We start from the raw sequence: 26,151 nt of genomic DNA, 5'->3' as shown, positions 1-26,151 counted from the left end.
TGCTCTGCAAGCTCGTCGTTGGGGACACTAGACCATTTCTCGATTTATAGGTATTGTTGGGACAATTTCTAAGATGATTCTTGATTTGGTAAAGGGGGGTATCTTATGCCAGGATATTTGGCTCGTTTGTCTGACCCATTTCTTAACAGTTGCTGAAATCTCAGTCGGAGGATTTCGATCATTTGATGACATAGACTCGATGAACTAATATTGAGATCCCAATCGGAGGATTTTGATCATGCGATGACACGGACTTGGTGAACTAATTTCAATCATCAAATTAGCACCAATCTTCTCAATTTGTAGTAGCCAACTTACATTGTGAGTATGCTTCTCTTGCATATTTTTTTTGTTTTGCATGATTTTTAGCCATGTTTTCTTTATGCTTTTTATGGATTATTTCACTGTGTTTGGGTAATAAGCACATCAGTCACACACAAAGAGAGAGAGAGAGAGAGAGAGAGAGAGAGAGAGAGAGAGAGAGAGAGAGAGAGTTAAATTGAAGAGGAAGAAGCTATTTACCTCAATTAGTTTATAGAATTTGTAAATGTCCTCTTCAACGTATTCCACAGCAGCCAAGTCATTACTGACGTCTCCTGCATCAATATCTACAATCTGCTCCTAACTTTGTTTGTTAGTCAGATCACAAGCAACCTGCCAAAATAGGATCATATTTTATAACAAGAAGACCCAAAAGGGAAGAAAGAAAATAAAAACCTTAAATTTCAAGAACAATCAACAAAGAAATGAAACAAGAATAGACATGTCACCTTGCTACGAGCAGCGAGTATTGAAGTAAAAGCGGTTGCTTTCTTCTTCGGCATTCATTGTCCATCGTTTTTCTTTTTGATCGGATTTCTTGCCTAGTCTTACCATCACCTTCTTGGGTATCCGGGCTTATCTCAGCCACTTCCTCTGGCTTCGGCTTAACAATAGTTTTCTTTTGAGGTGGCTTTGGTGAGTCGGCTCTTTTTTCGACAACAACTCCATCAAGAAGAAGAGGGGCTCTATCCACGTTCGATGACTAACTAAACTTGAGAAATTGAGATTCCTTAACATTAGTTCTTCGAGTTTGAGTCATCGCATGATCGAAATCCTCCGATTGGATCTCGATATTAGTTCATCAAGTCCGTGTCATTAAAGGATCGAAATCCTTTGATTGGGATCTTGACATTAGTTCATCGAGTTTGTGTCATCGAATGATTGAAATCTTTCGATTGAGATCTCGACATTAGTTCATCGAGTCTATGTCATCAAAGGATCGAAATTGTTCGATTGAGATCTCGGTAACAGTTAGGACATGGGCCTAGCAAACCAGCTCAATATCCTGGCATAAGATACCCCCCTTTACCAGATCAATAATCATCTTAGAAATTGTCTCAACAATACTCATAAATCGAGAAATGGTCTGGTGTTCACTCATTAGCCGAGTCGAGCCGAGTGCTCGGTAAGGCACTCGGCTCAAATAATGGACGAGCTCGAGCTTGGACAAGATTTTTTCCTTGTCGAGCCAGGTTTCCTAAGCTCGTCATGAGCTTGAGCTCTTGTACAGTTCAAATGAGTCGAGCTCGAATAGGCACTACTCGCCCGAGCTTGACTCATTTACATCCCTATTTATTGGGGATTGTGTTTGAATTTAATGAAAAAATGTGAGAGTATGTAGGAACTTATATTTGTAAATAGTAAATATGTAATTGATATATGGAAAGATAATGTAAGCTATTGTAGAGTGCATTTGGATAGAGAAACAGAAAGTAATTTTGTTGCCTAAATTAAGGGAAAATCGAAGGGAATTTGCTGTAAATGCTCTTTTAATTTTTTTCCCTTCCGTAAATATAAGAAAAATTTCAAGAAAACCACAAAAAGTCACATATAGTAGCTTCCTTATAATTTATTCTAATATAAAATATCTCTCTCCTCTCTCATCTTTCCTCTTTTTCTCTTTATTGACTATTGTGTTAGGATTTTGTAAAAAAGTGAGAGTAGTAGTTAGGAAACTTAAATTTTATAAAGAAGTAATATTTTAATAGTATATGGAAAGATAATGGTATTGTGAAATTTATTTAAATGGAGAAATAAAAAGCAATTTTGTTTCATAAATTAGAAAGAAAATAAATAAATAAATAAATAAAATAAAATTTGTTACTAGTCGTCGTAAAAATAAAATGTCTTTTGTCTATTACCCTTTTTAAATCAGTGAATGTTTTAAAATGTGGGCCAGGCCTACCAAAAGAAAATAAAAAAAAATAAATCTAAATTGTGAGTTTTGTGACAAATAAGAGAGGTGTAGGTAAATATGGGCCCATCAACTTGAAATGGATAGATATTTTCAGGCTCCCAGCTTCACTGGCATTGATTAATGCCGGTGACTTTTTCAAAGTTAAAAGTGAATTTGATAAGGGCACTGAGCCCACCAACTCACCAAATCATATTGGACTTTGTTTTTTTTTGTCCGGTAGATGGGATTAAGATTCTTACAATTTTTTAAAAATTATAAAATTTTAAATTATATTAATTTAGGTTATTTCATGTATAGAACGACTTGAAAAATACTATCTATTAAAAATATAACATGTTAATAATGAGAATTTAATATATTTTTATTAAAGTCTTACACTTTATTTGAGTAAAAAACTGTTTTTTGGTTTAATAAAAAATAAGCGTCTATTCAAAAGTGATAAAAAGCCTTTAGGAATTTTTTTTTTTTTTTTTTTTTGCCTCAGTAACATGTCATATGTTTATTATGTAGCATTTTTCACATCGTTCGATGTAAAAGACAGTATGAATTCACATAATTTGATAATCTAAATTTTTTTAAAATTTATTTAGGATCCTAATCCTCATTAGATGCCAATTGGATTTATGAGTTATATAATAGGAGATAATCTTTTCCTATTCTCTTAAACACTCCATTGTTTGAAAGTGATAATAAGAGTACATTTGGAATAGTGTTAAAGAGTTTTAAAAAGTATCTTTTGCTCTAAAAAAAATATGAAAAAATCAACTTTAGAGAAAAGCTTGAAATAAGTTTATTTCTTTTTTCCTTAAAAACTATATCTGAATAAAAAAGTTATATTTTCCAATACAATTATAAACACGCTCTATATAATTTAGAATGTGTTTGGCCTAACGATTTCCAAGCCAAAAATACATTTTTAAACAAAATCGTAAAAATGTCATATTTGAGAATTTGTTTAAAATAATGGTGGTTTGAAAACATAAAAAAAAAAAATCACGTTTTCAAAATGAAGGTCAAAGGAATGCATTTTTAAAAAACTAACAATTTTAAAGCGTAAACCACAATTTTACAAAGCAATTAATTGCTTTTTAAAAATCACATTTTCATAATTACGTTTTAAAATTGTTATTTCGGCTATTACATACCCCTAGTAATCTCAGCCCATAAAGGCCAATCTTTTCCTAACAATTTTTTTTAATAAATATTTGGATTTCATTTATTAATTAATAATTTAATAAAACAGATCGTTTTAACAAAACAGTATCACAAATATATTTATAACGACAGTCTTCACTAAACCATGTGCAGCGAAATTTGTCTTATGACTTATATGGCTAATCTGTCGGCTAGACTTTTTTTAATAAATATTTAGATTTAATTTATTAATTAATAAAGCAAATCATTTTAACAAAACAATATTCCAAATACGTTAAAAAATAATCTCAATTAAACCATGTGCAGCAGAATTCGCATTCCGGCTTATGTGATTAATCTGCCAGCTGGATGGGAAAGCTATAACCGTCCGTGTATCAAGAATATTACCCACTCCGGACTCCACTACCGTAAATTATAACATATTTTGTCGTGACTCATGAAATTGTCACAAAGTTACAAAACATACAACAGCCGGACAGCTCAGCACGATCCTATTCTTCTCTTTAATGTTGTTTGGAATGGGACCAAAATTTCCTATAAATCTTGGCTCCACATGCAACGTGGCTAAAAACATGTGCCACGTTGCAATCAGATAAGTTCCCAATTCCAATTCCATCTGGAAAGTGGCCTTGGAAAATAAGTGATGGGGTAGCCTTCTCCATCGCCATTATGAACATTTTTACACTAATAGGTCAACCAATCAATTTCACTCGACCGCTATCGTCGGTTTGACTGGCAGTTTTTTTTTTTATTTATTAATCTCTCACTTGATAATGGCATAGATCTACCTTAATAGTGTTACTGTTTCTTGTTTGTATTTATTATGGCAATCATCTTAATAAATAAATAAATTAAAAAAAAATAATAATAATCCAATGAACCTTGTTGATTGGACTGCTTGGGCTCAACAATAGGAATGCCCTCAGGCTATATACCCATCTCTGTCAGACCCCATTTTGTGTCAGGTCCAAGTTCAAATTGTGTGCCCCTCAAAAACTTGACCTGGGCCTTGGCCCACCAAACGCACTCCCTGTCACCCCCCCCCCCCCCCCCCCTTCTCTCTTTTAATATATATATATATATATATATATATATATATATATATATATATATATATATTTAAAATACACATATTTTTCTTAAACTATCATTTAAATACTCAATCGTTAATGTTCCATCTAAATTATCAATTGTATCAATTTCTCCCATAAATTATTAAAAAAAATTAATATTCCTATTGACAAAAATACCATAAGTAAAATTATTTTAAAAAAATCTTTAAAAAAAGGAAAAAAAAAATTAAAAATTGGGTTTTCATTTTTCTAATTTTTTTTTTGTTTTTGGGTTTTTAGATTTTTTTAATTTTTTTTTCCAAACTTATAAGGACATTTTTGTCTTATTAAAACTTTTTTTTTATAATTATTTTTGTCTTTTTGTTGGTCTTAGAACCGTTTAATTTTTTGATAGCTTGCGGAAGATTGACAGAAAACATTGATTGGTTGGTAGTTTAAAGGTTACGTATACTCTCCTCCTTTTGTTTTGTTTTTTGTTTTGTTTTTTTTTCTGTACTTCTCTAATTTCCTCTAAATTGATAGAGATATGATCTGCTACAATTCTTTGATAGGTGGTTCAATAGAGACGTGACTGCAGGATCAGACAATTATAAGGAATCCGATTGAAATTTAGAAGTTGGAAACAGGCGATGGATTGATTGGATTCCTTCTTAGAAATAATTGCATTCAAAAGCTTTACTTGTTCATGGAGTTCGTAACCGACTAACCGTTGATTTTTTTAACGTTTCATATTTAATTTAACTCTAATTTTTTTTCTTCCGTAAAACACTTAAAGTTAGATTAGATTAGTTCAAACATGTAATTATGAGAGACTATTTATGAGACCTACCTGACCAAATAAAAATTAAGTTATCCAACCACTTATTCGGTCAGATGAGTTTTATAAGTAATATCCGACAATCGACTATCTGAATTTTATTAAATTCAAACAAATAATTATAAGAAATTCTGTCTAATTAGAGCACTAGCAGCAGTTACCCTATATTTAAAAAAAATTTCATGAAAAATATCAAAAAAAAACCTCTCACAGCAGATGCCTTATATTTAGATAAAGATATTGAGAATGAATAGTAATTCCCTATATATATGTCTACTATTCACTCTATACGTATTATTTTAATATAAAAAAAGTATGTTTAATTGATATAGGGAAGAAAGAAAAAGTTAAAAAGATAAAAAAAAAAAAAAATAAGAGTAAAAAAATAATATTTATTTAATATATGAAAATATAAATAAATTTATTGTGGGGTGTTTTTTTATATGGAAATAAAAAATATTTTGATTCACTAAATATGGAGAAAATAATTGAACATATGCTACTTAGTGCACTTATATAATTGTATACCTAGGTCAAAATAGCCTACATATGTTTGCCTTACTGTACAACACTAGCCCATAAATGAGTTCTTAAAAGTCAACTGCATTGTACATTTTCCACCTATTTTGCGGCAATCAAGATTCAAAACTAAATTTATTACAAAAAAAAAAATTTAAAAAAAATCAAAACGTCAGCAGCTCAGAATCTCAGATTGTGAAAATTCTTGATAAAAAAAAAAGATTGTGAAAATTCAATGCTACTGTTTACTAATTTGTGTTTGATTAAGTCTTAGGGTGGCAACTAAATGTGTTACTATATTTAGGGATTTTTTTTTTTAAAAAAAAATATTCTATACAATATAAATATAAAAAATATTTTGAGTTATTTGTTAATATTTTTTATTTTAAAAAATAAGTAAAAGACAAAAAAATAAAAAAAATGTTAACGAAAATATAAGCATCACACTTCAATACCACCAACATTTTTTTTAAGAGTATTGAATTTGGATTTCGATTCCTAATAGCAATTTATACAACAAATATGAGATAACTCTTATGAGGTTTACCTGTCTGAAAAAGTAGGCAGACTATTCAAGTCTTGTTCAGACTTATAAGCTCTATAAAGCGTCTGATTTATTAACAATTCGGACAATAAAATTTTGTGAAAAATGCAAAATCAATCTTTATAGTTTAATTGATTTGCAATTAGTTTCATGTGATATCAAATGAACTTAGAAATTTTTAAGGTATGCAAAAAAAAAAAAAAAAATACTCCCTACAATCAAATTCAAATTCCATCAATTGACTTAACAGATTCTATTAGTGTGAGATTGACTTAAATAGGAATCTGTAAATTTAGTGAACGTAATTTAGGGCTTGTTTGTCAAGAAACAATACATTACAGTACTGTTCATGTACTTTTTTTCTCATTTTTTTATATTTTTTGACTTTTTTATATCACATCAATAATTTTTTATTACTATTCAAATAAAAAAATTCACTACAATACAAAATTTTTTCACTTTTTAATACAAATTCTTTTTATTTTATATCACATCATCACTTTTTGCTAATTTCAAAAATTAACAATCTACTACTCTGTTCTGTTCTGTACATGTCTTTGCCAAACAAACCCTTAATTACAAAAAATAAATTATTTTGTTGACATACTTCAAGAATCTTCGAATTGATTTTGATACAGTAATAGTAATTGTAAATCAGTTAAATTACAAGATGACATATCTTTGTGTCCATTGAACTTGGCATATGTTGTGTGACTTCAAGTGGTAACTTTATTCATTGTAGTTCACAAATGTCCAAACTTCAACGCACATGGAAGTACTAAAACTAATGCACTATTTAGGTTAAAGTAAACCAAACCAAACCAAGAAAGACTAACAAATGCCCTCAGTAACGAGCAGAAATTCAAAAAAGAAGGGCTATTCCAGTCATTCCAATGGCTAAAGTCTGATTGATTCCCTGTTCTCCAAAAACAAACAGGGGAGAGAGAGAGAGAGAGAAGAGGTGACCCAAATCAAAAGTAAAAGAGTTATAGAGTGCCCACAAGTTGCAGCTGGCACCAGCCCATTTCCCTCCCAACCCCACCCTCCATCCATCACGATTCACACAGACCCTATTTATATACCCCCACTCCCTCTCTCTCACACTCACTCACCACAGCGACCGCCACTGCCGCCACTGAAAATGTCGCCGCCACCGCTACCGCTACCGCATGTTGTCTTGGTTTCAACTTTCCTGTTCATTTTCCTCCTCCACCACTCTGCCACCACCGCCCTTGCCTCCTCTTCTTCGTCACAGACGCTAAACACGCAAACAGAGTCCTTGATCAACCCGAAACTCCCACCGAGAACGCTCTCGTCCTCGAAGAAGTTCGAGGGCTCCTCCGAGCTAGTCCACCTCCGGTACCACATGGGTCCGGTACTCTCCTCATCCCCGATCAACCTCTACCTCATCTGGTACGGCCTCTGGAACAAACCCCAAAAGCTACTCATCAAAGACTTCATCCTCTCACTCTCTCCCTCCACTCCCACCGCCCCATCACCCTCCGTGTCCGACTGGTGGCGCACAGTCTCCCTCTACACCGACCAGACCGGAGCCAATGTATCCCGGAATGTCCTCATCGCCGGGGAGTACGCCGACCTCAAACACTCCCACGGGACCCAGCTGACCCGCCTCGACATCCAACAAGTCATCGCCACGGCCGTCAAGTCGGCGCCATTCCCCATCGACCACCGCAACGGGGTCTACCTCGTGCTGACCTCCCAGGACGTGGTCGTCCAGGAGTTCTGCCGGGCCGTCTGTGGCTTCCACTACTTCACCTTCCCGTCCATGGTGGGCTACACTATCCCCTACGCCTGGATTGGCAACTCGGCCAAGCAATGCCCGGAGGTCTGCGCCTACCCGTTCGCTATACCCGGCTACATGACCGGCGGTGGCCCCGGGGCCCTGTTGCCGCCGAACAGGGACATCGGAGTGGACGGCATGATCAGCGTGATCGCGCACGAGCTGGCGGAGCTGTCGACGAACCCGCTAGTGAACGCGTGGTATGCCGGGGAGGACCCAACTGCGCCGACGGAGATAGGGGACTTGTGCGAAGGTTTGTACGGGACAGGCGGGGGAGGTGGGTATTTAGGGCAGGTGATGAGGGATAGGGGGGGTAGGACTTATAATCTGAATGGGAGGTCGGGAAGAAGGTTCCTTGTGCAGTGGATCTGGAGCCCTGTTTTGCAGGCTTGTGCCGGTCCTAATGCCTTGGATTAATTCTCTCTTTTTGGGGGGTTTTTAGGATTTATTTATTTATACAGGGTTGGAAGCTGATGAGCTATGCTTTAGCTTATCTTCTTCTTCTTCTTTTTTTTTTTTTTTTTTTTTTTTTTCATATTTTGATGGGTAATTTAGATGTACAACCATAGAAGGAAGATGGAGGGTTGGTGGTGGTGGTGGTGGTGGTGGTGGGGTTTTTAGATCTCAAATTATATAGTAATAGTATTATTTTATGTCTCTGTTTTCATTTGAGGAAATTCAATAGAATTCATATTGATGAAGTGGGGTTTTGATTTTCCTTTCTTTTTTTTCAAGCATCTTCTTATTGCTTGAAGTTGAGTGTAATCAAAATTTGGGAGAATCATGTTCATGTGCCAAGCCTAAACCATTCGTTTGCTTGATTCCTTGATACTTGATAGCCATTCTGGGTTGGGTTCGAGATGAATCTGATGTGACGTTGTTCTCCTTTATTTTCATTAATTATCCTTCTCTAAGTATAATGGGATAATTAGAATGACAATGAATCAATGATAAATAGGAAAATGTGTACACTGGATGAGCTTTGTGTATGCCATTGCCATTGCCATTGCCATTGTTCTAAGCCATACCATTCAGCCTTCCACGGCAAATGCAGTTCAAATGAATACCAAGTACATAAATATCTTATAAATATTTAATGTGAAAAGGTTTAGTAATTATTAGATCACCTTCTATTGTTAAAACAAATATATTTTGCCATGTCATCTTTATACGATATTTACGAGATATTTGTATACAATCTAACATTGAGCACACAAATAGTGATTGTTGGTAAATAATAATAACAAAAATGAAAAGAAAAAAGACAAATAGTATCATTTCAAAAATAAAAAATAAAAAAATTAGTAGTAGTAAGAACTGAGATAGGGCATTATAAAGTATTCAAAAACAATCCTTACTCCAGCATTATAAAGCATTCAAAAACAGTCCTGGCTATTTTAATGTGATTGGAACCTTTTTTTTTTATTATTGTTTTTTTCCTTATTGAAAAAGTTTTGATATGACATAAAGGGAAAATTTGTTTTTGTGTTTTTTTTAGAACTTGACTCATTTCAATGTGTTCTTTGTTCTTTTTTTTTTCTTTTTTTCTTTTTCTATTTTAAAATATATATATATATATATATATATATATATATTATGACAGGATATAAATGTAAAACTGTTTATATATATATATATATATATATTGTATTTAAGTTGTTTATTAATATTTTTATTTTAAGAAAAACAAAGACATAAAACAAAAATATTAACAACCCAAATTAATTGAGGGCAAGGGAAAGACAAAGTGGGGTCGGTATGTTTGCATATAAAGTGGTAGAAATGTAGAATCCCATGTAACATCCTAGGAAAGGATCCAAATTAAAAATTAAGCATAAGACTTAATAATAATTGAGTGTTTGGTGTATGTTCATAAGTCCAATATGGTGCTTTATTAATTGTTATTTTCAAGTTTGAGATACTTTTTTGATGCGAGGTGTGATCTTCTTGTATTATTATGCTATACAATAATGAATAGGATAATACACAATTATTGTTTAAATTTGAAAAAATTTACGCAAATAATTATGAGAGATTATTTATGAAACTCACCTGACCAAATAACTGGTTCGGTAATTTAATTTTTATTTGGTCAGATGAGTTTCATAAAGTGGTCTCGTATAATTACTTGCTTAAATTTCTTCAAATTTAAATAAATAATTGTATACAACGTTAATCCATCTTTAACATTAATAATAATAAAAGGCAAAGTCAAATGATGCGAAAAAGGTTTACCCAAAACATTTGTGATGATGATCATGATGATAACAATGAAGAATTCATTTCTTTTTCTCTCCCTTTTTCTGGCTTTGGCCATCACTTTTAAAACTATGTTTGGCAAATTATGTTCCTTTTTCAAGTCAAGTGGGGGTGGTAAATTGAGAGGAGACTGGGGCCCAACATTTGTGATTCACAGCTAATACTAGGGGACCCACAAAAGTACCCATAAATTAGATCTAATTATACTACTGACTCATGAGATATTTCAGACCCATCCCCCAATACAAGTGCTGTTTGGGCGGTTGGAAAGTCTAATTGGTGTCGACACATAAAGAATGGGACAAAAAAACAATTGGCTTCTTTAGCCATTTTCAAGAATTTTGAGGAAATGACCTTTTTAGCCAACCACCCAAACATGGCGGTCGGACAGCTCCTTTGAGGTGGCTGATCAGCCCAAAGATTTTGCAGTGGAGTTCGTCGTGGAGTCAAGTTGGAATTAATGACTTCTGATTCTAATATCATGTTAAATCATCGATTTAAAATATTAAATTTAATTAAATGCTTTAACGTATGTCATACGACTATTTTACCGCTATTCCACTATGTTGACGTGGCATTGACAATTTACTATTGAATTTTCTTTTCTTTTCTTTTGACAATGGTTAATTGATAATACCACATCTGCATAACAAAATACTAGTAAAATAATTGTGTGGTATATAACATTACTCTTATAATGGATCCTCGCCACTCTAATTATAACTTTAGCAATATTCGATATTAATAATTATACATAAAAAAAAAAAAGTAATACCGGATATCAATAATTATCTTATTCTCTCTTTCTATTTAAACATAAATCACACGCATTTGTTTGGTATTAGAAGGAAAATTCATGTCTTTTTTGTGTCATTTTAAAATTGATGCGACCTTTAAAATTACTGTTGGATTCAATTTAATAGTAGTTTATTACAAATCCAATAGCGATTTTAAAAGTTACATCAATTTTTTAATGACAGAAGAAGGACATGGGTGTTCTTCTAGCATTACTCATTTTTTGTAATAATCAATCCTAGGTCTACTAATGCAAAACGTTCTTTTTGATAATTATATCAATATATGAAGAAAATAAACACTAATAAAACAATAAAAAGATCAAAGGGAAAAATGTCCATTGTTAGTCTAATCAATCAGTGATCTATTTGAGGTAGAGTAATGCTATTTAATAGACAGTTATACAACAGTCGTACAATTGAGATGACGTAGCAATGAAACTCAATTATTAGTTTTTTTTTTTCTTAACGTTAATCTAATAACTGATATTTACTGTCATGTCATTTCAATTATATGACTGTCGTACAACAATCTACTAAGATTCCGTTTGAGGTTGTGATTTCAAAAAGTGGGATTTTAAAATGTGCGATTTGAAAAAGTGATTTTTAAAAACGCACTTATGCACTTAAGCGTTTGGCAAAATCACAGTTTGACATTTAAAATTGCAAGTTAACATTTAAAACTTTGCATTTAAAAAAAAAAAAAACATTCTCTTGCTTGCGATTTTCTGCATTTTCAAATCGCAATCTTTTGAAAACGCAATTCCTAAATGATTCATTTTCTGCAATTTGATTTAAAATTGCAATTCATTTTCTGCGATTTTCTGCATTTTCAAATCGCAATCTTTTGAAAACGCAATTCCTAAATGATTCATTTTCTGCAATTTGATTTAAAATTGCAATCCCAAATACATCCTAAATAATGGTACTATTTGAGGCAAAGTTGTGATTGGTGCACAACAAGGTTACACAAGACAAGACAGTAAGACACATGGGTGGGACCTGTGGTGTATCATATTCACATAAATCACACCCGTGTGTCTTATGTTGTACAACCTTATTATGCAAAAAAAAAAAAAAAAAAAAAAAAAAAAAACAAAAACAAAAACAAAAAAAAAATCTTCTCCCTTTGAGGCATAGCCGACATGTGAAAGGTACCATTGAAACCTGTCCCAATCTGTGAGTGGGAAAGCCACATGCAATGTGAATGGATAAAAGATGAGATCATAACTTCCCATATCTAAGTTTCACCAAACAATTGACTGTTAACTAATTCCTGAAACATATGGATTGCTAATCTAAGACAAACATTCGGTTCAGTAATCTGCCAATTAAACAAATTGTGCCTTTCATTAATTATTAATCAAGACTTTAATGGGAAATGTTTATCCATACCTATTATATATATAGAAACCATTGGAAACTGCATGCACTTTCCAAAATTAGATAGACCAGGAGGGATTCACAAGCTACAATTGTGATTATATAGGGTTAATTAATTGTTCCCTGTTTTATAATTTGAATAAGTGTCCCTTTGTTTCAAAACGTGCCGATTTGTAAAAAAATAATAATAATAACAATTTCAAAACAGAATTAATGAAAGTGCCTTACTTTAAATGTAATTATTTATCGGTAAATAAAATTGTTGTTTAACCTTTAAAATTGTGCGTTTTTAAAAACACAAAGAGTGAGAAATTTTCAAACCGCCACTTGTTCTAAATGCGTGCACTTTCGAAGAGAATATTTTTTGTGAGTTTGTTAAAACATGCGCATTTATCTTGGGAAATTGAAAGGCGAAATGTTCTATAAATATTTGAAGAATTAGTAATGGTACATACTGCATAAACATCCTATCAATATTCTATAAAGCTTCCTTATAATAGAAGGGAGAAGTTCACTTATAACTCATAATTTTTCATCATTTTTGAAAAAAAAAAAATACTCAAACTTTAAAAAGTGTCAATTTAAAGTATTCCTCTTTTAATTTTTTTTTTTTCAATTTCAACCATCCGTTAGAATTTTTCATGTCAAAATTTTCAAAATATCCATAGTTTTTTTAGGAAAAAAAAAATTGTTAGGATTTAGGTGTTGTCAAAATTTAATGGAATTTGCAAAAATATCCATGCCTGAATCTTAGAAAAATTTTATAATTTTTTTAAAAAAATAAATAAACACTGTTATATTTTTTGGAATTTTGATAGGATTTAACGGAAAAAATGAGGGTTGAAATTGAAAAAAATTGAAAGATGAATACCTTAAATTGACATTTTTTAAAGTTTTGGTACTTTTTTCAGAAATGATAAAAGATAAGAATTACAAGTGTAGTTTTCTCAAAATATAATTTTAGAAAAATGATTTTTGTACAACCAAAAGTGTATAACTTTTACACAGCTAATACACATTGGTGAGATTCATGCATTTGTGGGATCCACGTACATAAATTCCACCACTATGTCTAATTATATAAAAATTGTACACTTTTAATATACGAATGAGTGGTATTTTCAGTATGAGTAGTGCGGAACTCCATATTTTTAAAAATGAAATTGCAGACGGTTTCATTGAAAATGTCTATAAAATTGTAGTCGGTTTAATTGAAACCGTTTGCAATTTTGCAGACGATTCTAATTAAACCGTCTGTAAAAGAATAAATTCACATTTTCAAACAGTTCATAAAAACCGTCTAGAAAAAAATGTCAAGAATTTTTTTTTTTTTTTTTTTGTGATTGTACAACTACCATGTACCATAATTCATGTCAAAAAAAAAAAAAAAAAAAAAAAAAAAAATGTACCATAATTTTAAGAAGCCTCCAAAGCTGAAAGCTTCAATAAGTGTACCGAATTCTAGGCAAAATGTCTCCGTCCATGTCGGATCATATTCCCAGCACACAGATATTTGTAATGAATAACAAATTGAGAACTTTTGGCACCTTACGAATATAATCAACCCAAAAGTTATTTATCTTTATTCTTTAATGTGGACGCTGAAATTAAAAAAAATAAAAAAAAAAATAAAAAAAAAAAAAAGAAGAAGAAGAAGATATTAATTTCTTTAATGATAAGATTTATATTCTATACTTCAAAATTAATGATAAGATTTATATTCTATACTTCAAAAAAAGGAAGAAAAAAAATTCATATATATATGATTCCAATTATTTAACTTTATATCCCTGTATATCACCCAATGCATGCCACTATAATTGTCTAAAAATGCTCGATACAGTCATTTTGGCCATTTGATGGCATAATAAAAAAGAAAATGTTTAGAGTACTATAATTTTACTTTATTTTTTTTATAAGTTAAAGGGACAATTCATAAAGAGTAATATTATATATTGTATACATAAAATTGATGGGCATTTGAATATATATTTATAATTAGGACCGATAGACGTACACTGTCAAATTAGTTCAGTAAGATAGAGATTAGATGAAATTGTAATATGCATATTACTATTTCATAAATATTGATAAAATGATTTAGAGTATATAGTTAATAAGTTAATTATAATTTACTCTCTTATAATCATTTAACTGATTATAATTTATTTATTTATTTTTTTTTTTTCCATAATTCCTTCAAATTAATCGACGTCGGAGCAGCAGGGCCATAGTGTAGATAGAATGTAGATGGCAAAGTGGGCATGTCTGTCAATCACTCTATCTTCATCATGTACATTCATACCCATCTCTTTCTTGTCTGCACGCCCCTTGCAGGCCATGGAAAGGACCTCATTAATATGATTTGCATGGACCAGAAAATTCAATTTTTCAATATTACATTTACCTCCCATCGAATGGGATAGATTATTGAAACAAGAGTTACAAAATAATAAATTAAATTTATTGCTGTTCATGTAGAAGTAGAATAAATTTATAGCGATCATATTTTTTCTTTATAAATAGAGTCTTGTATATAATCAAATAATTAAATAAAGATATAGTCAAATAAAAAGTTTTGAAGTGTGAATATAAGTTATAGGCCGAACCGCCTAAAATATGTGTTTTATCTATTTTTAAATTATTATTAGTTCTTACATAGATTAATTTGTTCTCCCTTCCAAAAAAAAAAATAATAATAATTAATTAATTAATTAATTTGTTCTCAGATAACTATAAATGTATATACATAGCCCCATTTTATCATGTTATTTTATTTTTATATTTTATAGGGTTTGCAAGTCTTACTCCACCTACCCATGAAAAGTTTCAGTGGTAATCACTGTTTTCCACTTCTCCACATCAAAGTCTGAACAGTCAGGAGTACTCTGGCAATCAATTGCTTTACCATTATAGTCTCACGCAGGTCTCCTTTCTTTTTTTTTTTCTTTTTTTTTTTTGGTTTTAAAATCATCAAAAAATTCGAACCTTATATTTGATGACTGATGAGAATGTTGCCGGATCTGAGGCCTTCACCATTTGATTTAAACCAACCTGATGGGTTTATGCAGGTCCTTTATTACTGTCTCGGGGTTCCCATTATCGTATTAAAGCTCTTTTCTTTTTAATTTTTTTTTTATCAGAGAATTCAAACCTTATATTTGATGAGGATATTGTCGAATCTAAATATGAGGCATTTACCATTTTAACCAACCTGATGGGGTTTATGAAGGTCCTTTCTTACTGTCTTGGGGTCTCCATTATTCTAGAAGCCTAGAATGCAGCAACACGCAAAACATTGTCCATGCTGTCATTGAATAACAGCTTGTGTTCTATTGTATGACAGCTCATGTCAGCACATGTTATATTAACTCTAGATAGTTAACAGTTAGTTAGAGTTAATTAATGTAGTAGACTTAACCTTCCAAGTTAGATACAAAGTTGATTGTCTTACAAGTTGTATAAAAACTAGATACTTGATTATTCTTAATACAAGTTACAGAATTATCTTTTGTCAATTTCTTTGAGTTTGTTCTTCCTAAACTGTCTCTTCAATTTCTGTTATGGTATCAGAGCATTTCTGATCTATGGCGACAGTTATGCACAATTCTTCATCGTCTTCCTCAAATCTCGACAATTTCTCGAATCCTTTCTTTCTCCACAATGGAGATAGCCTTGGATCTATTCTAGTTTCTCAACCATTGATTGGTAATAACTATAAAACCTAGAGCAGGTCTATGACCATGGCGTTGAGAGCCAAAAATAAACTCAAGTTCGTTGATGGAACTCTCGTCAAGCCGGTTGATCTAGACGGAGCAGAGGCTTGGACTCGGTGTAATGACATGATCCTTTCATGGATCTTGAATTCTCTTTCAAAGGAGATCGCTGCAAGTGTTATCTACATCAATACTTGTTCAGAGATGCGGATGGATTTGAAGGAGCGATTTTCCAAAAAGAATGGACCAAGATTGTTTCAGTTGCAGAAATCAATTTCAGCACTTTCTCAAGAAAATCCCTCTGTAAGTGCCTATTTTACTCACCTCAAATCTCTTTGGGATGAGTTAAGTAATTACAGGCCGATTCCGACCTATACATGTTCCCCCTCATGTTCTTGTGGAGCTTTAAGTTCTGTAGTTGCCAACTACAATCAAGAATATATTTGTCAATTCTTGATGGGTCTCAATAACTCTTTCTCAAATATCAGAGGCCAAATCCTCTTGATAAACCCCCTGCCTTCGATTAATAAGGTATTCTCCTTGATTGTTCAAGAAGAGAGCCAACAAGAGGTTTTTCTTGGTTCTTTAACTCATGATACAGCAGCTTTGATGACCAAAGCAGCGCTTGTACAGTAGAATCGATTTGTCAAATCATACAATCGGAAAGAAAAACCGATTTGTTTTCATTGTAATGTTCCTGGACACACGGTAGACAAGTGTTATCGATTGCATGGGTATCCTCCTGGTTTCCAGTTTACAAAAAGTCCTCTTCTTCTGGATTCAATAAACCAAGTGCTCACTCTGTTGCACTTTCTCAAGAGGAGAGTTCTGATAATTCTGCGCCACAACTGTTGCCTCAAGTGCCTTTTACTGCAGAGCAATGCCATCAACTTCTGGCTTTGATCAAACCTCAAGCTAATTCTCATCATGCTTCCGCCAATCAAGTAGGTATGCTGCCTACCAATTCAGACCATCTCTTTTCCAACATGACAGGTAACTTCTCATTCCATTCAGTTTTACACTCACATCATTCTGTTTTCCATTCTCGGTTTAATACCTCTAATTTTCCTCATAATCCAAAGGATTCTCATTGGATTATTGACACGGGAGCTACTGACCATATGGTCAACAACATTTCATTTTTTACAACCATTACAGCCATTGTTTCCACATCCGTCACTTTACCTAATGGTGATCTTGTCCAAGTTACTCACATTGGTACCATAAGAATTTCAGATCATCTTGTTTTAACCAATGTACTTTGTGTTCCTTCATTTTCCTTCAATCTCATTTCAGCAAGTAAGTTAATCAAATATCTTGTTGTCTTATTTTCATTGCTAACCATTGTTTCATACAGAATTTGGCCAATTGGAAAACGATTGGAGTGGGTGAAGAAAGAGGAGGTTTATTTTACTTGCTGCAAGCACCTAAGCCATTTGCTGATAACTCCCGGGTTCTTACTGCTTCTCTTAAGGATCCATCTTCTGATATATGGCATTATAGATTAGGACATTTATCTCACTCTAGGCTAAGCTTGTTGCATAGTTTAGTTCCTTCCATTTCTTTTGATCTTGTACATGTTGACATTTGGGGTCCTTTCTCCATTCAATCAATAAATGGCTCACGTTTCTTCTAACCATTGTTGATGATTTTAGTAGATATACATGGATCTATCTTATGCATAGCAAATCTCAAACTCGATCTATTGTTCAATCTTTCTTTACCATGGTTGCTACTCAATTTAACAAAATTAAAACTTTACGTTCGGATAATGGGGTTGAATTTTGTATGGATGATTTATTTTCTCAACAAGGAACTTTACATCAACTTAGTTGTGTAGAGACTCCTCAACAAAATTATGTTGTAGAAAGGAAACACCAACATCTCCTAAATGTAGCCCGAGCCTTGAGATTTCAAGCTCATTTGCCATTGAGATTTTGGGCTGATTGTGTCTTAACCGCCACTCATCTCATCAACAGAATTCCTTCTCCCCTTTTGTCAAATAAGTCACCTTTTGAACTTTTGTATTCCACTCCTCCCACATACTCTCACCTTCGTGTTTTTGGTTGTTTAGCATTTGCTTCTACACTCACTCGTGATATAAGCAAATTTGATTCTAGATCCATTCCATCTGTCTTCATTGGATATCCAAATGGCACCAAATGATATAAACTTTTCAATCTCACCACCAAATCTGTTTTTGTTTCACGCCATGTTGTTTTTCATGAAAATATCTTTCCCTATGCATTTAATCTACTGCATACTGATTCACAAGTAGTCTTTTTACCCTCTCCATCTTTCTTAGATGATAATACTACTCCATCTCCTTCTATTCCTTCTTTTATCACTCCTTGTGATGATGTTCCCATTCCCTCATCTGATCCTGTTTTTCCTTCTACCTCTTCTATTCCTTCTAATCATTCTTCTTCTTCTTCTCCTGTTTCTTCTGTTCCCCATAATTATCCTCAACATGTCTCTTTACCTCTTAGACAATCTACTCGTCCAAAAACTGTTCCTCGGTACTTGCAGTAATATCATTGTCAATTAGCTTCTCTTCCAAGGTCCATCCCAATCCTCTCCAATGGCCAAAGCTACTAATGGTACAGGTATTCCTCATTGTTTGTCCTCTATTCTTTCTTATGATCGTTTATTTTCTTCTCATAAGACTTTTAGCTTATCTGTCACTTCCCATTATGAACCTAAGTTTTTCCATCAAGCCATCAAATTTTCACACTGGTGTGAGGCAATGAATGCAGAGATTTCTGCCTTACAACAGAATAATACTTGGCTTTTAACTCCTCTTCCACACGGCAAAAAGGCCATTGGGTGCAAGTGGGTTTATAAGGTGAAGCTGAAGGTAGATGGTAGTATAGAGCGTTACAAAGCTTGACTTGTGGCTAAAGACTACACTCAGTCCGAAGGATTGGACTATCATGAAACATTTTCACCAGTAGCCAAACTCACTACTGTTCGGTGTTTATTGGCTATTGCTGCTGCCAAGAATTGGTCTCTTAATCAATTAGACGTCAACAATGTATTTTTACATGGAGAATTGGATGAAGAAGTTTATATGACACCACCTCCGGGTTTTGTTACAAAGGGGGAGTCTCAAGTGTGTAAGTTGGTGAAGTCTTTATATGGATTGAAGCAGGCCTCTCGTCAATGATTTTCCAAATTTTTCAGCACATTGCTTGCTCATGGCTTCACTCAATCAAAATCAAATTATTCTCTTTTTACACGCACTCAAGGATCTTCTTTCATTGCTCTTTTAGTTTATGTTGATGACATTATCCTTGTAAGTAATGATCCTACTACTATCTCTGCCTTGATTGTTTTTCTTAATCAGCAATTCAAACTTAAGGACTTGGGTCCTCTCAAATACTTTCTAGGATTGGAAGTGGCTCGGTCGGATAAGGGCCTTTCCCTTTGTCAATGCAAGTATGCTCTTGAGATTCTTGAAGATGATGGGTTGTTAGCTTGTAAACCCGCCAGGTTTCCTATGGATCAAAATCTCAAACTGTCAAGCAGCAGTGGTGAACTCTTACTTGATCCATCTAGCTATAGACGCCTTGTAGGCAGGTTAATCTATCTCACCATTACTCGTCCAGATTTAGCATTCGCAGTGCAACATCTCAGTCAATTTATGCAGCAGCCTCGGCAACCTCATTTAGATGGTGCTCACAGATTGTTGAGATACATCAAACAAGCTCCTGGACAAGGCATTTTCTTTCCTTCTCATTCGGATTTTCACCTCAAAGCATTTTGTGATGCTGATTGGGCAGGATGTTTGGATACATGTAGATCCGTTACTGGTTATTGTGTTTTTCTAGGAGATTCTTTAATCTCTTGGAAGTCCAAGAAGCAGCAGACAGTTTCCCAATCCTCTGCTGAATTAGAATATAGGTCCATGGCTTCTACATGCTGTGAATTGATGTGGTTGTTTTCTCTTCTCAAAGATTTTCACATTTTACATCCACAGCCTGCTCTTCTCTTTTGTGATAGCAAAGTTGCCTTACACATTGCTGCAAACCCGGTTTATCATGAAAGGACAAAACATATTGAGCTTGACTGCCATTTAATTCGTGAAAAGATTTAACTTGGTCTTATTCACACTCTTCATGTCAAGTCTCATTTACAATTGGCTGATCTTTTTACTAAACCACTTAGCTGTGTTCTTTTTCATTCTTTACTGTCCAAGATGAATACCTTAGATATATTTCATTTTGAGGGGGAGTATCAATCTACTGTCAAGCAGCAGAAAGACACATGCAGCAAACCACATGCATGTCAAGCAGCCCAAGCTAGAAGCCTAGAATGCAGCAACACACAAGACATTGTCCATGCTGTCATTGAATAACAGCATGTGTTCTATTGTGTGACAGCTCATGTCGGCACATGTTATATTAACTCTTGATAGTTAACAGTTAGTTAGAGTTAATTAATGTAGTAGACTTAACCTTCCAAGTTAGATACAGAGTTGCTTGTCTTACAAGTTGTATAAAAACGAGATACTTGATTATTCTTAATACAAGTTACAGAATTATCTTTTGTCAATTTCTCTGAGTCTCTTCAATTTCTGTTAAGAATATTGTCGAATCTGAATACGAGACCTTCACCATTTGAACCAATTAACCTGGTGGGGTTTATGCAGGTCCTTTCTTACTATCCCGGGTATGAATCTGGGTCCCTATTACCGTATTAGAGCTTCTTCTTTTTTACCATTAGAGAATTCAAACCATAAATTTGATGAGAATATTGCCAAATCTGAGGCCTTCACCCATTTGAACCAACCTAAAAGGATTTATGAAAATCCTTTCCTTACTGTCTCAGGTATGAATCGGGGTCTGTGTTATCATATTAAAGCGTGACAAAGATGATGTTGGTACATCACTACAAAAATAGAAGCATTTTGACGCGTGTCTACAGTACCCGTTACTGTAGACACGCGTCCAATTTGACACGTGTCTTTGGAGACACGTGTCTAATTGTACAGCCGTCCAAAATGGACACATGTATTTAATACACGTGTCGAATTGGACACGCGTATTTAATACACGTGTCCAATTGGACACGCGTATGAAATACTCGTGTCCAAATGGACACGTGTATTATTACACGTGTCCATTTTGGACGCGTGGCTAAATACACGCATCCAATTGGACGCGCGTATTTAATACGCGTGTCCAATTGGACACGTGTAATAATACACATGTCCATTTGGACACGAGTATTTCATACGCGTGTCCAATTGGACACGTGTATTAAATACGCGTGTCCAATTTGACACGTGTATTATTACACGTGTCAAACTGTTATTTTTTGCCAAATATATATTAAAAAAAAAATTCTGTGTTGTATTAATTTTTTAAAAAAAAATAAAAAAAAAACTCCTTATCTTATTAATCATACAAATCTTTGAAAATACGGTGTACATAACTTATACACATAAAATTAGGTTGAAATTTATACTTTTTAGGTTCCTTATTTATATATATATAGTATACTAATAAGTACGTAAACCCTAACCTAATTTACATATTGTACTATATGCATAATTAAACAAATTTGGTGCTATATATCTAATTAAACCAAATAGTTCAAATTAGGGTTTAGTTTTGTACACTATCTACGTTTAGAAACAAAAAAAAAAAATTTAAACATAACAAAGTTAGAAAACCTATAATTAATACTATATATATAGATATGCATGCATGTAAACGGTTTAGAAACTATATACAGTAACCTTGCTAGTTATGGCTATATATAGTAAATGCAATTATTTTAAGAGTTCTGCGCTACATAATGAATTAAATACTTATAGTTTAGTCCCTCATATAGTACATACATTTAGGGTTTATGGCTATATATAGTACATACACTTAGGGTTAGGGTTTATAGCTATATATAGTATATACACTTAGGGCTAGGGTTTATACCTATATATAGTATATATACTTAGGATTATGGTTTATCGATATATATAGTATATACACTTAGGGTTTGGGTTTTAGGGTTTATAGGTATATATAATATATACACTTAGGGCTATGGGTTATAATTTAATTAATTTTACATTTAATGAATAATAATGTCAATATATTTTTCACGTGTCATTATTGTACACTTTTAAATATATATATATTAAATCATGAGCAGTTCAAAATTAGATTGTTCCGATATATATAGTATATACACTTAAACTTAGGATTTATAGCTATATATAGTATACATACTTAGGGTTAGGGTTTATCGCTATATATAGTATATACACTTAGGGTTATGGTTTATAGCTATATATAGTATATATACTTAGGGTTAAGGTTTATCGCTATATATAGTATATACACTTAGAGTTAGGGTTTTATGGTGTATAGGTATATATAATATATACACTTAAAGCTATGGGTTATAATTTAATTGATTTTACATTTTATGAATAATAATGTCAATATATTTTTCATGTGTTATTATTGTACACTTTTAAATATATATATTAAATCACGAGCAGTTCAAAATTAGATTGTTCCGATATATATAGTACATATACTTAGGATTATGATTTATAGCTATATATATATAGTACATGTACTTAGGGTTATGGTTTATAACTATATATATATATACTTTTGGATAGAGGATTAGGGTTAGGGTTTATGACTATATACAGTACGTACCCTTAGGATTATAGTTTATAGCTATATATAGTCTATGCACTTAGGGTTAGAGTTTAATTTTATGGTTAGGTTTTAGTTTTTATTTTTTATTTAGGGTTTAGTATATATACTTAGTGTTAGAGTTTAATTTTAGGGTTAGGGTTTAGTTTTAAATTATAGTTTACGGTTTAGTTTTAGCGCGTAAGGTTTAGCTATATGTACGGTACATACATTTAGGGCTGCATGGGTTTGTATTTTTTTTTTAATGTGGTTAAATTATATAAATACATATATATAATTTTTTTTTTTAAAATAAATACAATTGGGGACGTGTATTTAAATACACGTCCCGGATTGGACACGTGTACTCAGTACACGTGCCCAATCCTTTGGCCAGGACAGCTGCGAGGGAGTTCTCCCGCGCGCCACCTGGCCAACAAGGGCGTCTATATGTATATATAAATATATATAAATTTTAAAATTCAAATAATAATATATTAAATATATATATATATATATATATATATATATATATATATATATCGGAAATGGGTAGCTTCCTCTGGAAGCTACCCATTTCTGATCACTCTCTCTCTCTCTCTCTCTCTCCCCCTCTCCGTCGACACATACAGCCGCACCGGACAGCTCCCGGCCACCGCGATCTGCCCTTCCCGCCGGTGAGACGCCCTCTCTCCACCTCTCCTCTGCTCGGTTCTCGGTCTCTCTCTCTTTAATATCTCGCTCCGTCTCTCCCTCTCTCTCTACCTTTCTCTCTCTATCTCTCTCTTCCTCTCTATCTCTTTCTCTCTCTGTCTACCTCTCTCTCTCTATCTCCCTCTTCCTCTCTATCTCTTTCTCTCTCTCTCTACCTCTCTCTCTTTCTCTCTCTGTGTATCTCTCCCTATCTCTCTCTGCCTCTCTCTCAGTATACTCTCTCTCTCACTCTCTCCCTATCTCTCTCTTCTCTCTCTCTGTATCTCTATGTCTCTCTCTCTCTCTCTCTCTCTCTCTCCCTATCTCTCTCTGCCTCCCTCTCTCTCTGTATCTCTACGTCTCTGTCTCTCTCTCTCTCTCTCTCTCTGTGTAATAATATTAAGTTAGTTTTTTGTAATTTTGTGTTTTTTATTTTTGCTGATAGTATTAATTTGTTCCTCCCAAAAAATGCAGGTACAAAAAATACAACAATCAGTAGTATATTACATCACAGAGTACAGGATTGTGAGTAATTTTCAAAATTTGTTTCCTACATTTTTTGGCTATAATAAATTTCAAATATTTCACTGTATTTATTTATATATTTTTCTTAATTGTTTATCATTGCAGTATTACTATATATTGTTGTATCATTTTTTTGATTTTTCTGTGGTTGGTTATTATGCATAGAAAATATGCATGCGTACAGTTGTATGTTTTTTGGTGATATATTTTACCATTTACCGTGTTGTTATTATCATTTTCGACAATTATCATATTTTGGTTTTTAGGAATTCTATAAAACCGAAATCTGACAAAATGACTCAACAAAATGATCCTCATATAGAAAATCACTTTTTAAAAATAAAATTATGGAATTGTTTAAACTAAAATTGAAACAAGTATATCGTACTATTCGTTTTTGGTATTTTCTTAAAAAAACAATTTGAGAAACATAAAATGACCCAAAATATTTAATTTATGACCAAAAACCCTTAAAAAAAACCAAAAAACCAAGCTCCTTAACCCTAAACCACTAAAAAAAAACAAATACCCTAACCATAAACCCTAAATCCTAAACCCTTTACAAAAAGCAAAACCCTAACCCTAAAGCCCAAACCCTATAACAAAACAAAAACTCTAACCCTAACCCTAAACCATTTTTTTTAAAAAAAATACCCTAACACCCTAACCCTAAACACTAAATTCATAACCGTAAACCCTAAGCCCTAACTCTAAACACGGAACAATAAACCCTTTTTTAAAAAAAAAGAAACACCCTAAACCCATATTTGTTTTTGTTTTTTAAAAAAAGAACATTCAACTCTTAAAACAAAACAAAAACCCTAACCCAAGAAAAAACCCTAAACTAAAACCCTCTAAACCCTTAAGAAAAAACTAAAACCCTAATCCTAAACCCTAAACCCTTAAAAAAACAAAAAATTCCTATACTTCCAAAAAAAAAAACTAAAACCCTAAACCCTATTCCTAAACCCTTTTTCCAAAAAAAAAATCCTACACTTTCTAAAAAAAAAACCCTAACCCTAAACCTTAAACCCTAAACCTTAAACCCTAAATCCTAAACCCTAAACCCTAAAAAAAAAATCCTACACTTTCAAACCCTAACCCTAAACCTTAAACCCTAAACCCTAAAAAAAAAATATCCTACACTTTCTAAAAAAAGAAACCCTAACACTAAAAACAAAAATCCTAACCTTAAACCCTAAACCCTAAGAAACTAAAACCCTAAACCCTAAACCCTAATCCTAGATCCTTTAAAAAAAAAAAAAAAATCCTACACTTTCTAAATAAAAACCCTAACCCTAAACCATAATGAACCCTAAACCCTAAACCCTAAAAAAAAAATATCCTACACTTTCTAAAAAAATAAACCCTAACAATAAAAACAAAAATCCTAACCTTAAACCCTAAACCCTAACAAACCCTAATCCTAGATCCTTAAAAAAAAAAAAAAAAATCCTACACTTTCTAAATTTATACCCTAACCCTAAACCCTAAACCCTAAACCATAACAAACCCCAAACCCGTCAACCATAACAAACCCTAAACCCTAAACCCTAAACCGTAAACCCTAACAAACCCTAAACCATAAACCCTTATAAAAAAAAATAAATAAATAAAACCATAAACCCTAACCCTAAACCCTTAAGAAAAAAAAAAAACAAAATCCTACACTTTAAAAAAAAAAAAAAAAAAAAAAAAAAAAAAAAAAAAAAACACTTACACTTTCTAAAAAAAAACTAAAACCCTAAATAAAATAATCCTACACTTTCAAAACAAAAAAAACCCTAAACCCTAACCCTAAACCCTTAAAACGAAAAAATAAAATAATCCTACACTTTAAAAAAAAAAAAAAAAACCCTAACCCTAAACCCTAACAAACCCTAAACCATAAACCCTTATAAAAAAGAAATAAAATAAAACCATAAACCCTTAAGAAAAAAAAAAAACAAAAACAAAATCCTACACTTTTTTTTTTTTTAA

At 32.7% G+C, this 26,151-nt stretch overlaps 1 protein-coding gene across 1 annotated transcript; it reads left to right on the top strand.

Annotated features, from left to right (window-relative positions):
• The first annotated feature begins 7,406 nt into the window (after positions 1-7,406).
• On the top strand, positions 7,407-8,932 carry LOC133882694 (protein EXORDIUM-like 5). Its single transcript, XM_062321904.1, has one exon. It carries the CDS (start codon positions 7,489-7,491, stop codon positions 8,563-8,565), a length of 1,077 nt encoding a protein of 358 aa, XP_062177888.1. The 5' UTR covers positions 7,407-7,488; the 3' UTR covers positions 8,566-8,932.
• The last annotated feature ends 17,219 nt before the right edge of the window (positions 8,933-26,151 follow it).

The sequence above is a fragment of the Alnus glutinosa genome, chromosome 11 (assembly GCF_958979055.1).
Source record: "Alnus glutinosa chromosome 11, dhAlnGlut1.1, whole genome shotgun sequence".
NCBI lineage: Eukaryota > Viridiplantae > Streptophyta > Magnoliopsida > Fagales > Betulaceae > Alnus > Alnus glutinosa.
Note: the sequence above shows the minus strand (reverse complement) of the source record. Positions and strands in the feature narration are given on the sequence as shown.

Coding starts and splice junctions, on each gene's coding strand:
- LOC133882694 (XM_062321904.1), top strand. CDS start 7,489: ATGTCGCCGCCACCGCTACCGCTACCGCATGTTGTCTTGGTTTCAACT.